Source organism: Elephas maximus, chromosome 8 (genome assembly GCF_024166365.1).
Source record: "Elephas maximus indicus isolate mEleMax1 chromosome 8, mEleMax1 primary haplotype, whole genome shotgun sequence".
NCBI lineage: Eukaryota > Metazoa > Chordata > Mammalia > Proboscidea > Elephantidae > Elephas > Elephas maximus.
Window position 1 is genome coordinate 62427854 of NC_064826.1, and position 14906 is coordinate 62442759.

Sequence of the window (14906 nt, forward strand, 5' to 3'; positions counted from 1 at the left end):
CATTCTAAAATAAAATCTTTGCTTCAAAGGTGTGCCAGAGAAAAAGATTCCTGTGAGTTTTCCTTTTCTTTAGCATGGGCAAGGAAAAAATGTTAAGACTGAATAAATAAAGTAATTCTTCTGTGTAAATAGAAGTAATATTAATTATACCTATGAGAGCTGGAACTCAACGGGACTGTCTTATTTTTCTGGATCTCAAAAGTTTTCCACCTTTGACAGGGTGCAGTCTTATCACTTTTCTGTCGTTCATTTTAGTGGAAAATATTTGAGTTTTCCTTCTCTGACAGGTTTCCACTTCACACAGATTCCAGCTTTCGTGTGTTTTACCGTATCTGTTTTGAAATAGAATAGTGGTATTCGTTTCCCTTTAGTCGAATTTTAAAGTGGTTTTTCTATTGCCTCAGGCTCTGAGTTCCTTGGATGAAGATGATCCCAATATACTTCTCGCAATACAGTTATCCCTGCAAGAGTCTGGGCTGGCCATCAATGAAGAACCTAGAGACTTCCTCAGTAATGAGGCATCCTTAGGAGCGATAGGTACTTCTTTACCTTCCAGGCTGGACTCAATCCCCAGGAATACAGATAGCCCTCGGACTGCATTGAGCAGCTCTGAGCTATTGGAACTTGGTGACGGCCTTATGAGACTAGGAGCTGAAACTGATCCATTTTCAACTGACACCCTTAGTTCACACCCTCTCAGTGAGGAAAGGAGTGAGTTGTATCCCTCATCCAGTGACCCTGACTCAGCTGGCCAGGACCCCAATATCAGTGACAATCTTCTTGGCAATATCATGGCTTGGTTTCACGACATGAACCCTCAGAGTATTGCCCTGATTCCTCCAGCAACTACGGAAATCAGTGCCGATTCCCAGCTCCCCAGTGTCAAGGATGGGTCAGAAGGCATGAGGGATGTGGAAGTGGTGCCACCAGAAGAAGATTCGATTTTTGAAGATGCTGTTATAAGTGAAGGTAGAGGAACCCAGAGAGAAGAAGAAAATCTTTTAGAGGAAAATACTCTGGCTGGAGAAGCAGTGTCTCAAGCTGGCAACAGTGGTAATGAGGCAGCCAACAAGGGGGATGGTTCAGATGTTTCAAGTCAAACACCTCAAACCTCAAGTGACTGGCTTGAACAAGTACATTTAGTGTGAACTGCACACCTTTTGCTCTAGATGAATCGCAAGTACAGACAGTATACTAGGTGAAATATGCTTTATAGAGACTTTGATCCACTTAATTTCAACTCAATTAGAAACCACTGACATTAGGATTGAATATGAAGGCATTCCCTTGAATGGTAGCTTCATTTTAGATTTTTGACCTTAACGGGGAATTTCTTTTGAATTTAATTGGGTAGCTTTCCCCCTTTTTGCTGACAAAAAGAAGAGCAGGATAGAAAGAGAAACACAAATGGAATAAATAGGTTATATTCCATATTCTAAGAAAATGCAGTCCTCTGCTTAGCCTAAGGCTGGCAATAGTTGAATTGAACATTTAAATTAAAGGCATATTCCCTAATCCTTGGGTGGTTTATCCTTTTAAAAAGAGAGCTTTCTTCATTTTAAAAGTTCATGTTGACAGATCTGATAACATTCAGCTCCTCAATCTCTGTGCTCTTCCATAACTTTCTTTTTGTCTGAGAAGTGTGAATTGAGGTATACAGTGCTTCTCTTTAGTGCTGCATCTACCACAGTGTAGTTTTAATTTTCACATGAATCCAAGGTTTCTTTTCATGTCTGTTTACAGTCCAGTCGTGCCAAACTCTGATTAGTGCGCTGACTCACCAGGTGTTCGGTTGTGCAGTGTTCGAGAGCTCTCCAAAGCAGTTTTCACCATCCTCGGAAGTGAAAGGTGCCACTTGGTAGCAATGATATTTTAGAATTTAATGGGCTTTTGTTGCCGTGGAGACTGCATTTAAATAAATGTAGCCTGTAGCTTAAGTTAACTAAACCTAATGCTGCTGTTAAAAACAGTTTATTTTAATATTAATATACAGTTGATTAGCAACAGCGGTGCTGTATTTAAAGAGACACTTTATTGGAAGTGCAATCATAGTTCCTTGTTTTCACAATTTTACAGTGCATTCTAATTACTATTGGGTGCAATTACTTTTAATGGTTAGTGTTTTATAAAATAGAAAAAAGTAGAGTTTCCATGAGTTACAGTAAATCCCACAATTATTTAAAAAAAAAAATTCAATAAAACATCTTGCGCAACATGTTACCGTGCCTTTGCCTAACCTAAATGGATAGTTGCCAGTTAAATAAGTGAGTAATTCAAATTTCAGTGTCTCTTCTGAAGTAACTATGCTATGAATTGCAAAGACCTCCATAAAACCACCCATGGCCTTGCCTTTACAGTAAATATAACAACTAAATGTTCAGGTGGTTTGTGTGCCTGAATAGCGAATGCTGAGATGTGTTTGTTCCGTTGCACAATACTCATTTGCTGTGTGATTACTGTTTAGTGTTGAAAAAAATCAACTTCCTAGTTATCAGTGTCTTACTGTGAAGAAAATACTGGTCTTAGTTGTAATTAAGATGCAGTGGTATAGTGTGTAATTAAAACTAGAGTAAACTATTGGAATGGCTGTTTTACTTACATATTATCAAAACTAGCATAACATAAGCAAAATAGATACACAACACTCCATTTAATGTTTTATGAGATTGCTCCCAGAAATCTACCAAAACCAAAATTTTAGTACCAGGTTTGTACAGGCAAGTCTTGTTCTGGGTAAAAGGTTATATTAGGATTGATATACACATGAGTTGTGATGATGGCTTTTGATTACTTTTTTTTTCAAATCCTGCTTTTAAAATATTCTTGTACTTTGAATTTGTATGGCTAGGACATTATGTTAGGGTATTTAATATTTCCCAGGCTCCCCTAAGATAAACTGTGGGAATCACTCCTACACCATGGATATCACAAGTCCACGTTGGGTTTCATTTCCCCAATTATCAGAAGCATTCTTATCAATCCCTATTGAAGTAAGTTGGGGAAAATATTAACTTTATCTACAGTGTATTACTGTATATTAAACTAAAATAGTCCATTAAAGGATTTTTTTACAAATTTATTTTGGATTAAAAATATCAACACCAATAGGTTTTTAGACCAAGTTGTAACTTTTCAGTAGGAAGAGTATATCATATTGGGACATTTTGCAAAGCTGCAATAAGGTGAGAAAGCGTGCCCTGGGTGGAGATCGTGTCCATGGGGGGCTCTGGGTCCCTAGCACCTTGTGCAGTTGTTTATGTGCTGTTCTCTCCTGAGCATGAAAGTAAGGATTATCCAGTTTGTATTTCCTTGGTACATATTTTAAAAACAACATAGTCATTGACTTTACAATTCAGAAATAAAGTTTGGCAAAGCCTATTTTGTAAACAAGTTAATTTTATAATGTAAAAAAAAAAAATATTACTCTAACCTTGACTTGTTATTTGCACTTTCATAGTCTATACTTGATACATTCCCACTTTATATACAGTAGGATTCTACAAACGTATAGATGTTTGGCCAAATGAATGCTGTTAATAATATGTAAAATTCTTTGATTAAACATTTATTACTTAAACTACTTCCATTTTGTCTCATTACATTATGGACTTTGTTTAAACCAAATCAAGAAGCTGATTTTCTTTAAATTAAATTCCTTCTAATATGATGGGATTAATTTGGTTCTTACATGCAATTGATTAGTGCCTAATATTTTTACATTAGACCACCTACTGAGTATTTTATACCCCAATTATAAACACAAAATCACTACCTAATAATGTGTTAAAACATTGTAACTAAGTGCTTATTTTATTTTCACTGTAGTTTTCAGGAGAAAATATTGATTTTTCCTTGAACTCTCTAATGGAAATACACAGGGGAAAAAATGATTTTAAGATATGTTTTGTGAAATTGATTCGAACAGGAAACATTTTTTTATGCTGTGTAAATAGAAACACCTGCCTTTCCATCCATTTTACTGTTCTGTCTCTTCTGAGTTAGCAAAATAACCCCTGGTGTCTGGACTTGAGTGTACATACATAAATTCCAGGCCACCAGCTGGTGCTTTATGGGGTGGGTGTACCAGTGATAATCATTTAGAGTTGTGTTGTCTTATTTATGCCTTCCACTGCGTGGAGCTGGAGCTCGACTACCAATGTCCATATGCTGGATTATTCTTTAAAGGTTTTTGTAGCCACTGATCTCGTTTCCTCCTCTCCCCTCCCCCCCAAATATTGTCAACTTACCTGTTACGAATTAAAATCTGAGACTTATTAAGTTTGATCATAATTTAAAAACAATTATAGTTAGTGTATCTCAGAAGAGTAAAAAAAGGTTTAAATATTAAATGTAAATACAAATTTGGGGGTTTTTTTTTGTTTGTTTTTTGGCTGAAATAAAAACTCCATAGGAAAAACATTTTCTGGTGCTTGGCTTTTGGGCTGAGTAGTAGTTTTTTCTCAGTATTGATCAATATATGGGTTTACTGGATCTTTTCCTTAGCAACAATGTATTACTGCCTTGTCAGTGGCTGTAACCTCACCATCACAGATTTCTTTCTATAAAGATATAAGTGGACCTTTCTAGACTGTACTGCACAACAGTCCTTATTTTAGGAAAGAAGAATGGACCAGGAAAATCTCCTTTACCTCTCTGTTCCACTTAGGACTGACAGGTGGGTGTCAGACTGAGTGGTGGTCAAGGTTTTGAAAGAATTATTCTTCCTCATTCTTTGAAACTATAATGTTAAAAATATCTTGATCAAGCTACATATCATCTCTTAGCCAGCTATCTCATTAAGTATTTATTGCATAAGGGCCTAGCCTGTACAAGGCATCAGTTTACAGACAGGTTCATTGTATATATAGATACAGATATGAACAGAAGAAAATATGTCTCTCTGGTTTTGGGAGAGACACTGTCCTTAGACCTCTTGTGCTTCTACACGTCTTGCTGGGTGTTGTAAGACTGCAAGGCCCTGACCACAGATTCGCCTGGGTCATTTCTCAGGGTTGATGCAGGCGGCAACCTTGAGGACAGAGCAGGCTTATTAACTGCTTGCTATAAAATCAGTAGATTCCTCATGCTCGGTGTTCCTCAGTTGCAACAGAAACCCACTGTGTGTTTGGCATCGATCTGGGCCCGGGGTATGGGAGACTGACACAAACAGGCTGATGTTCTTGCTCCTGCAGTGCCTCTGACTCTGAAGTCTTGTGTCTGTCAGCATCCATGAAACCGTGACAGGCTGACTTACTGGTTTGTAAGCAGGGCAAATCCCAGATTTGACAGTTTTGGCAAAGAGGATGGGGTGATGACCAAGACAGAGATAGGATTTTCTGAAAGAGGGACCAGGTTCAGGAATACAAGAAGACTCACTGGGATCTGGTGGTAAATGCTCCCAACCAGGGTGAAATGGGTGAGGGGAGAGAGGTGTAAGGGTTCCTCACTGTCCGACCTATTAATGAACAGGAGTTGAATTAATGTTTAGAGGCTTAGTATCAAGAGAGAGGATTGAAACAAGCTGCCCAAATAGTGGCTTGGTTGTTGCTTACTCCTCCAGGCAGGCAGAGCTAAGAGGTGTTTTCATGACGAGGAGATAGCAATTTCTGTGGCCCTAGCTGAAAGACAGTGTTCTGGGGCTGCTGAGTAAAGGAGTCCCCAAACCTAAAATAACTGGTATGAGCAATGAGGACTTTACTATTGGATTAAGAGCTTTGGGTGCCAGAAAACATTGAAGTTCATTTGATTGAGCTGCAAGCAATTGCAGCACCTTTCAAATGTGAAAGTGAATGAATGCAAAGCCCTGCCTGAAAGCACAGAGCAGGCCACACTTACGGCCCTGGCCCCTGCAGCAGCCCACTTAGCGAATAGAGAGGACTAGGTGCTGGGTGCAAGGGTGGCCCAGAGACTAGAATGCAGCAGTGTGCACAAGGACAGAAAGAAGCCCTGGGAGAGGTAATGGTGCCAGTGCTCAGCAAAGAGGAAAGGCCTACCATTAAGGCTTCTCCATGCAGGCTAGCCTCCCCCCACCGCCCTGGGCTTCCCAGGCCCCTGGCTGGAGATAGCACAATCTTTTGGCACCCATTTTCCATTCGTAACTGTAGCTCCTGACTCAGATGCATTTTAGTCTCCTTGGTCTTTGTTCCTGTAGGGGAAAAGGGACTTGGCCATGGTTCATAGTGGGCAGGGAAGCTTCCAAATCTGAATGTGTCATGGAATTGATGTGTTATGTGCCTGCACTTACCTGTCTCATAATTGTCATTGGGAATGCTCCCAGTCAGGCATCTCCACATGTGTGGAGGTGATAGTGTCTTTCTTCCTCTGACAGCAATACTAGACTGGCCTACCCAACCAGCCCTTTGGGCAGACTTCCCAGGAAGAGTCATACTCAATTCTGGATTCTCTAAAGTAGAAACCTTCTGTGAAGATTTGGGAAGTTGTTGGATGGGATGTTCACTGAACGAGAACTAAATAAACCATTAAGTTATTATTTTCAACACCAAGTCACACTAAAGGTCCTTTAGAGCAGGGGTCAGCAAGCCTTTTCTTTCAAGGACCAGATAGTAAGGCTTTTTGCTTTTGTGGGCCGTATGGACTCTCCCGCAGCTTCTGAATGCCTGGATACTGAAATTAAATGTACAATACCGTTTATAGTTGCTCAAAAAAAAAAAATACTTCAAGGTAAAACTAGCATATTGCTATGACTTCAGAGCCATGTACTGGACTTGTGTGCTAAAAACTACAAAACATTGATGAAGGACAATCAAAAGAAGATTTAAATAGACATAGTGTGTTCATGAGTTGAAGACTCAACATCAAAAAGATGTCAATTCTCCCCAAATTGATCTACATGCTTAATGCAATTTTTCTCCAAATCTCAACAAGATGTTTTCTAGAAATAGACAAGATGAATCTAAAATTTATATAGGATGGCAAATGAACTAAAATAGCTAAAACAATTTTGAAAAAAAAAAATGGGAGGAATCACTGTACCCAATTTCAAGACATACTGTATAGCTGTAGTAATCAACACTGTGTGATACATGGAATGGAATAGAGAACTCAGAAATAGCCCCATACAGGCATCACCAACTAATTTCTTATAAAGGTGCAAAAGCAGTACAATGGAGGAAGGATAGTCTTTTCAACATATGGTGCTGCAGCAGTTGGATATCGACAGGCAAAAATACAAACCTTGACCTAAACCTCACACCTTGTACAAAATAATTAACTCAAGATGGTTCATAGATTTAAATGTAAAACTATAATCCTTTTAGGGGAAAAAACCCCACTAAAACCTGATTGAATGGGACTTCATCAAAATTTAAAACTTTTGCTCTGTAAAAGGCCCTATGAAGATAGATGAAGAGTCACTCCGGACTGGGAGAAACGTTTTACAAACTACGTATCTGGCAAAGGACTCATATGTAGAATATATAAAGAACTCTGAAAACTCAACAGTAAAAAACAATCCAATAGAACCTGGGCAGAAAACATGAAAAAATATTTTACCAAAGATATGTAAATAACAAGCAACATGAAAAAGATGTTCAATACTACTATCCACCAGAGAAATGCAAATTTAAATCACAATGAGATACCATTACACACCTATCGGAATGACTAAAATAAATACCAGTGTCAACAGCAAATGCTGGTGAGGACATGGAGAAACTGGATCACTCATGCATTGCTGGAGGAATATAAAGTGGTATAGGCATTCTGGAAGAGTTTGGTAGCTTCCTAAAAATCTAAGCATACATTTACCATGCGACCAAGTACTTGCATTTCTGGGCATTTTTCATAGACAAATAAAAACATAAGTTCATATAAAAATCTGTACACAATTGTTCATAGCAGTTTCATTTGAAAGAGAAAAAAAAACTGAAAACTACCAAAATCCCCATAGTAAGTGAATAGCTGACTGTGGTTAAGTCTTACATGATGGAATTCTACTCAGCACCAAAAAGGAACAAACTATTGATACATTCAACAACTTGGATGGATTTCAAAGGCATTACGCTGAGTGAAAAAAAAAAAAAAAGCCAATTTCAGAAGGTCACATACTATATGGTTCCATTTATATAACATTTTTGAAATGACAAAACATTAAGAGATGGGAAAAAATTAGTGATTGCCAGGGATTAAGGGTTGTAGGAGGCAGTGAGTGAGGTGTGCATAAGACTCTAAAGGGAGATCTTTGTGGTAATGGAATAGAGAACCCAGAAATAACTTGGTTACACGAGTCTATACGTGGTAAAATCACATAAAACTATAGCTACTCTTTGTACCAATGTCAGTTTCCTGGTTTTGATATTGTATAGGTAGTCCCCAAATTACAACATATTCAAGTTCCTATGAACGATACGACCATCTGGTTTTGGGGGTTTTGTTTTGTTTTTTGGTACATCTTATTGTTAGTAATATGTAGTACATACAGTGTTGCAGCATGTAATTTGCTGATGTTATAATTCTCAGATGTTCATGCACAGATGTTTATATGTGATGTTTCCAACCCCAAAAAACAAAGATCAGATTTAGAAAGATACTAACAGGCAATAATGAAAACTAAAAAAATGACGTATTCAACTTATGTCAGAAGCAACTTACAAAGGAGTCGTCAGAACAGAACCCATCAGAAATTGGGGGCTACCTGTACATTATGTAAGAGGCAACTTACAAAGGAGTCGTCAGAACAGAACCCATCAGAAATTGGGGGCTACCTGTACATTATGTAAGAGGAAACTGGGTGAAGGGTACATGGGATCTCTCTGTACTGTCTTTGCAACTTCCTGTGAATCTATAATTATGCCAAAATAAAAAATTTAATAACAAAAAGGTGGCAGACCAGATCTGACTTTTGGGCTATAGTTTGCTGACACCCACTATAGAGCAACAATTAGATAAATGAAATATTACCTTATCATGTTATGAGCTGTCCATATTGCTATGACTTGGGAGCCCTGAAGATGTCTTTAGTAGTTGATGCATATGTTTCAAGAACTTTGACTAAGCAACATGCTGAAACTATCAACATTGTTTCATGACAGTAATGTCAAATATATGCCACATCTTGTCCATCAGCATTCTTTGAGCCTATGAGTGTAAAGTGGCCTTTAATATGAGTACTTTCACCTATATATATATAAATGTGCTCATAGATAGATGTATATAAATGTACATATAGATCGATGTACTCATCCAAACATTCCTAGAGCTAGATAATGGAATATTCTTTTGGGATAATGTAGAGAACAGAAATTATAGGTCTGACCTTTATAGGCATTATAGAAAGCTTGACCCAAAAGCCTTCTGTGGATTCTCCTCTCTCTTCTCCTGGCCCATAATCCTACATTACCCGTTTATGGGCAGCTTCTGTTGATTTACAAATGTACCACACATGTTTTGATCTTGGATCACTCCTGACAAACTTTTATATGTAGACTCTTCCCAAAAGACAGATTTCTAAAATTGAGAACAAATCAGTCTACACATTTGATAGACCGACCGTAAGGTGTGTGTCTTGCTCAGAGCCCTTACTAAATATAGAAGTCAAAAGACTGTCATAGAAGCATTAGAACTTGTTTTAATTTAGTTACTACCACTATGTAATGACTCACAATAGGCTCACAGAATAGTCTGCTTGTGGTTGGAATATTGCTGAGGCAACAGAAATGCCTAATGTGGTGCTGGGACAACAGAAACTGAAATTGACCAGCATGTCCCTATTGTGTGCGTGAAGATTTTTTGATGCCATGGAGAACATACAAAACCTCGAGCTTTCCAAATGCGTTTGCTTTCTTCTGTGAAACTAATTGACTAACATTGGTACCAAAGCCTTTGGCAGGTATACACACAGAAATGTTTGTGAAGATATCAAGACCCAGGTGTTTTAGAGGGCCCTGACAGATTTCTTGCTGAATGGTTTTAAAGTCCTTTTTTCTTCTACTTGTTCACATTTCAGAGATTAAGCCCATCCTCCAGAATTTTGCTGGTAGGAATAAAGAGATGAGAAACACAATAAGAAACAATGGTCAGGTGAAAAAACAAGCTAATTTCCAAAATCTTGTGTGTTACCATAGCATCATTCCCCTTAGTCACTGCCTTATTTCCTCTAATACTTTTGACAAGGGAGGAAGTTGTTCTCACATTCCTCTCTGGCTGACTCCCTCATGCACTGCCCAGACCTGGTCATATGGCCGGGCAGATAGGTGATAGAAAACTGGCCTATTAAAGGGATACCCATATGGGGTACAGCCTCAGGGAACACTAGGAATTTAAGGGGTACATTAAAGTAGGACACGATGCTCATCAGAAGAACCCCCTTCATGGATCGTAAGGTGATTGAAATCATGAAGTATATATCCTGGTGCACTCTACTGAAGTGGCCACCTGGGTCCATGAAGAGTGGACATGGTACTGTGGCAATGTAGAGATGGGCTGAATCTAGATCTATTCCTAGATTTATACCCTCAGGCATAAATGCCAATAAGAACTGTCTGCCAACAAGAGAGACAAAGACTGGAGGTGGCTATGGGACAGAATGCCGGGGGATGGGAGTGGGGCTCTGAACATAGCTGGCAAATCAGACTGGTGCCAGTAGCCCCCAGAGGCTGCAAATGGATTCTGACAGGTATAGACACTTACTCTGGACTGGGGTTTTGCTTACTCAGTGGTAGCTGCAAATGCTCAGAATACAAGTAAAGCACCGGAGCAGATTTTGCACTGCTGAGTCATATTTCTTCAGGCCAAGGAACACACTTTAGAGCCCAAAATGTCCAACCATGGGTGATGAGATAGCCTCAGAGTAACAGTTTACAGAGAACTGAGACAGCAATTGAAAACTTGCTCTCTAAAATGGCCCAGGACTTGGAATAGCTGAGGCAGGGATGCGGACGTAGGCTCATTTGGCTGGAGTTGGAAGTGTGAGCTCTTAGATCCGAGTAAAATTTTTTTTCATCAAGCATTGAATTACCAGCAAGGTGTGAGACTCTAGGAAGGATAGAAAGATCTTCAGTGACTTGACCTTCAGCATATATGACTTTGAGGAATGTAATCAAATCAGTGGTATAAGATATGTATAAATAATTCTGTGCAAAGTGTTATGGAACTTCAAAAAATACCCAAAAAAGTTACTCTCAAGTTGATTCCAACTCATGGCGACCCCCTGTGTTGCAGAGTAGAACTGTGCTCCATATGATTTTCAAGGCTGCAACTTATCAGAAGCAGATCACCAGGCCTGTCTTCTGAGGCACCTCTGAGTGGGTTCCAGTCGCCAACCTTTCAGTTAGGAGTTGAGCACTTGACTGTGCCACCCAGGAACTCCCAAAACCCCAGGGGCTCCATGGGGCTTCAAAGGAGGCCTATTGTCCCAGACAATCAGAGGAGGCGGTGTCTAGGTTGAGCCTGGGAGTACAAGTAGGATGGTGACAACAGCTGCTGACACTACTCTTTGCTTAGCCCTTCGTGTACATTAACTCAGTGAACCCTCAACCCTACCACGTAGGTACTATTATTTTCTCCAATCTAGCTCTGGAATCCACGAGAAAGGCAGAATTCTTTAATTTATCTTACTCTTTACAGGGAAAAGAAAATCAGACACCGAAACTGTCCCAAAGAATGTCTAAATGGAGAAGAGAAAGGCGCAAATGTAGGTTTCTGTAATCAATTTTATTTATGAGGAAGAGATGTTGTTTATGGCTTTAAATAGTGCCTGAAAGAGAAGAAAAAAAAAAAACTAACTTCAACAAAGTAATGGGGATCTTTCAGAAGTGATTTATGATACTCATCTTCTGAATTTATAAAAGACAGAAATGGCTCCTAGAAAGTTTTACTATGTGACAAGAAACTGAAAATATAACCACTACAGCTACCATCTACTGAACACTTGGCTTCATTAAACCCTGCCCCCCCCCAAAAAGTATTCTTAAATATTTTTTTAAATAAAAGGGCTTATGAAGTGTTGACTTCTGCATGCCAGAGCCTGGCGACACTCTTTCCCTCTCTTCCACTCAAGCAAGCTTTGGCCGCGTGATTACCGTGCCAGTCCAATTAGTTGCAAAATAAAAAGGAAAAGGTTGATGATGTCCAAGTAGATATTCAGAGCAGCAAAAACATACTCTTCAGGATCCAGGTCAGAATGATGATGGCGCCCACCTACCATCATCTGCACGTCCATCACCAGGTACTTGAAAAGAGGGAAGAAGCATTAGTTCTTTAAGTGTACGTTTCTACCAAGTAAGTGTCCTAAGTAATCTAGAAAAAATATTTTAGCATTAAGAAAAAAATTGCATCAATCAGTTGGTGGATGTATGCATTATCCTTAGAGCCCCAATCATTCACGCCATCCCTGAGTTTGACTCTGTCATTTAAAACCTTGCCCTTCTGAAGACTGTGAGCCTTCCCTGATTTTCCAAACCCAACAACTTTAGCCAGTGACATGGACTTAGGTGGACAAAGTGGACACGAAAACAAATGACAAAATGCCCCATGTTCATGATTTTCCCCTCATGTTTTCACTAAACAAAGAATGAAAGTAAAGGTGGTTCCCAAACATTCGGATCCACATAGAGCAATAATTGTGAATTCTTGGAGCTTTGGGGGAGAGCATTTTTCAGACCTTGACGTGTGGGGATGGCTCTATGATGATGTCAGCATGTCCAAAACGGAAGGAGAAGGAGAGGGGATTCGCGTTGGGTTACACAACCCTTGCAATGAACTTCTTCACTCAGCTGCAGTAGGTTGAATTATGAGCTCCCAAAACATCAAAATAAAAAAGCCAGAAGAGCAGTCTCATGCTTTGTGCACAGCGAGCGGCCAGGTGCTGGCACCTTACTTCCCTACGTGCAGACTCTGATCTCTGATCTGAGAAGGCTGTTCTCAGCGCTGTGAGGCAGAGTCCAGTCTGAAAGAGCAACACCAGCATTAAGAGAATTCTTAGGTATTTGACGATTCTTGAAAATAATCCGTTTTAGACTAACATCCATTTTCATGAAACCTATCATGAGGAATTCAGGTTTTGCAGAAAGGCTAGAGAGAAAGCATAACCATAAATGGGCCTGTGTGAAGTTTGTACTCAACAGACCAGACTAAAATGCCAAGCTGATACACCTATTTGGGGAGGTACTTCAGCTTATTGGAGCCCTGGTGGCTCAGTGGTTAAGCCTTTAGCTGCTAACCAAAAAGATGGCAGTTTGTCTCTACCAGCCACTCCTTGGAAACCCTACGGGGCAGTTCTACTCTGTCCTATAGGCTCACTATGAGTCAGAACTGACTCAACAGCAATGGTTTTTAACATTGGCCTGAACAGATTTTTCTGTGTTGACTCCACAAACATTGAGCACGGACTGTGTGCCAGGCACTAAGCTGGGGATCAGGGCCACGGGCACAAGCTCATAGTGATGAGTCAAACAGCAGAAGCACTAACAGTATACAGCCTTGCCCTGGGGAGGATCGCCCTGGGGAATGTGACTTTAGGGTAGGGGAGAATGGAAGGAGGACATGGGGGTTGTGTTCTATGTCTGCAAAGGACAGAGGCAGGAAGCAGCATGGTGTGTTCAGGAAGTAATACATGGAGGCTGCAGGGGGAGATGGGGAGGTAGAAACCAGATGGATGTTGTTGTGTGCCATCGAGTTGATTTTCAATTCTTAGTGACCCCATGGGACAGAGTAGAACTGCCCCGTGGTGTTTTCTTGGCTATAATCTTTGCAGGAGGAGATTGCCGGGTCTTTCTCTTGCAGAGCCACTGGTTAGGTTCAAACTATCAACCTTTTTGTTAACAGCCAAGTACTTAACCGTTGTACCACCTCTCAAAATGGGTCACTCTCAGGAAAGCGCTCTCACAAACAGCACCTCAGACCCACCCCAGGGAGGAGGTCAACTCCTGGCTGGAGCCATGAGCTGCTTTCATAGAGGTTACAAATCCTACATGACTTACAGCCAGTAGAGCAGAAGACTCTCCAATCTGATCCTCTAGTCTCCTCTCCTGTGTCCTTGCCTTGCCCAGCTCCATCGGTCCTAAGTAACTTTCAGAGCTCTACTCACAGTTTTGGAAGGGGTATTGCATTAGTAAATGATGGGGAAAAGTAAGTAGTTAGACCTATGTCTGGAGGAGAAGGGATTGGAGAAGTGATTATTCATTAAACCCAAAAACCAAACCCGTTGCCGTTGAGTCAAGTACGACTCACAGTGACTCTATAGGACAGAGAATAGCTGCCCCATAGGGTTTCTGAGAAGCGACTGGTGGATTCCAACAGCTGACCTTTTGGTTAGCCTTAGCTCTTGACCACTGCACCACCAGGGCTCTGACTATTCATTAGAAAAAGTCAATTTACTGAAGACACGAGCTGAGAAGAGACAGAGTTAAACCAACTCCCTCCCTCCCCTTCACGTATTCATCCCATACACTTTGAGCACCTCCTGGGTGCTGGGTACTGTGATAGACACCGGGGATAGTTTACATTCTAGAGGAGAGAGGCAAAAAATATGCGTGTAAAAATTGCCAAGTGATGGTAGGTGCTATAAAAAACAAAAGCTGGGCAATGAGTTATGGAGGTGTTATGGGTCAATTTGGGTCCCCTAAATTGTTCAAGATATGTTCAATTGCCAGATATCTTCAAGGTTGAACTCCCCCTCCCCAAGGCTGTGAATGTGGCCTTATCTGGAACTAGCATCTTTGTAATTTGTTACATGTAATTAGCTTAGTTCACCTGAGATCCTAGTGGAGCACGGTGGGCCCTAATCCAACATGACTTATTAGCAAAGGAGAAGAGCACGGGGAAGACTGCCATGGGACGGGGCCAGAGATTGAAGGGATGCATTGTATGTTCACCAAGAATTGCAAGAAATCATCACAGGCTAAGAGAGAGGTTTGAAACAGATTCCCCTTCAGAGCCTTCTAAAAGGA

General features: G+C 40.3%; 2 protein-coding genes across 5 annotated transcripts in view; one reads left to right on the forward strand and one right to left on the reverse strand.

Annotated features, from left to right (window-relative positions):
* ANKIB1 (ankyrin repeat and IBR domain containing 1) overlaps positions 1-3684 on the forward strand; it is a 159518-nt gene extending 155834 nt beyond the window's left edge. For 3 of the 4 annotated variants that reach the window (XM_049894007.1, XM_049894008.1, XM_049894009.1), the window contains one exon: positions 405-3683. In XM_049894007.1, the coding sequence (XP_049749964.1) occupies positions 405-1148 (744 nt within the window). In that variant the 3' untranslated portion in view covers positions 1149-3683. Of the gene's footprint in view, positions 1-404 lie in introns of all 4 variants that reach the window. The other variant, XM_049894010.1, reaches the window with a different exon arrangement.
* Positions 3685-12034: 8350 nt separating this feature from the next.
* The window catches only part of LOC126081887 (protein lifeguard 1-like), a 33666-nt gene continuing 30794 nt past the window's right edge, over positions 12035-14906 (reverse strand). Inside the window, exon 9 of the mRNA XM_049894057.1 lies at positions 12035-12187. Coding sequence (XP_049750014.1) covers positions 12035-12187 — 153 coding nt within the window. The remainder of the gene's footprint in view (positions 12188-14906) is intronic.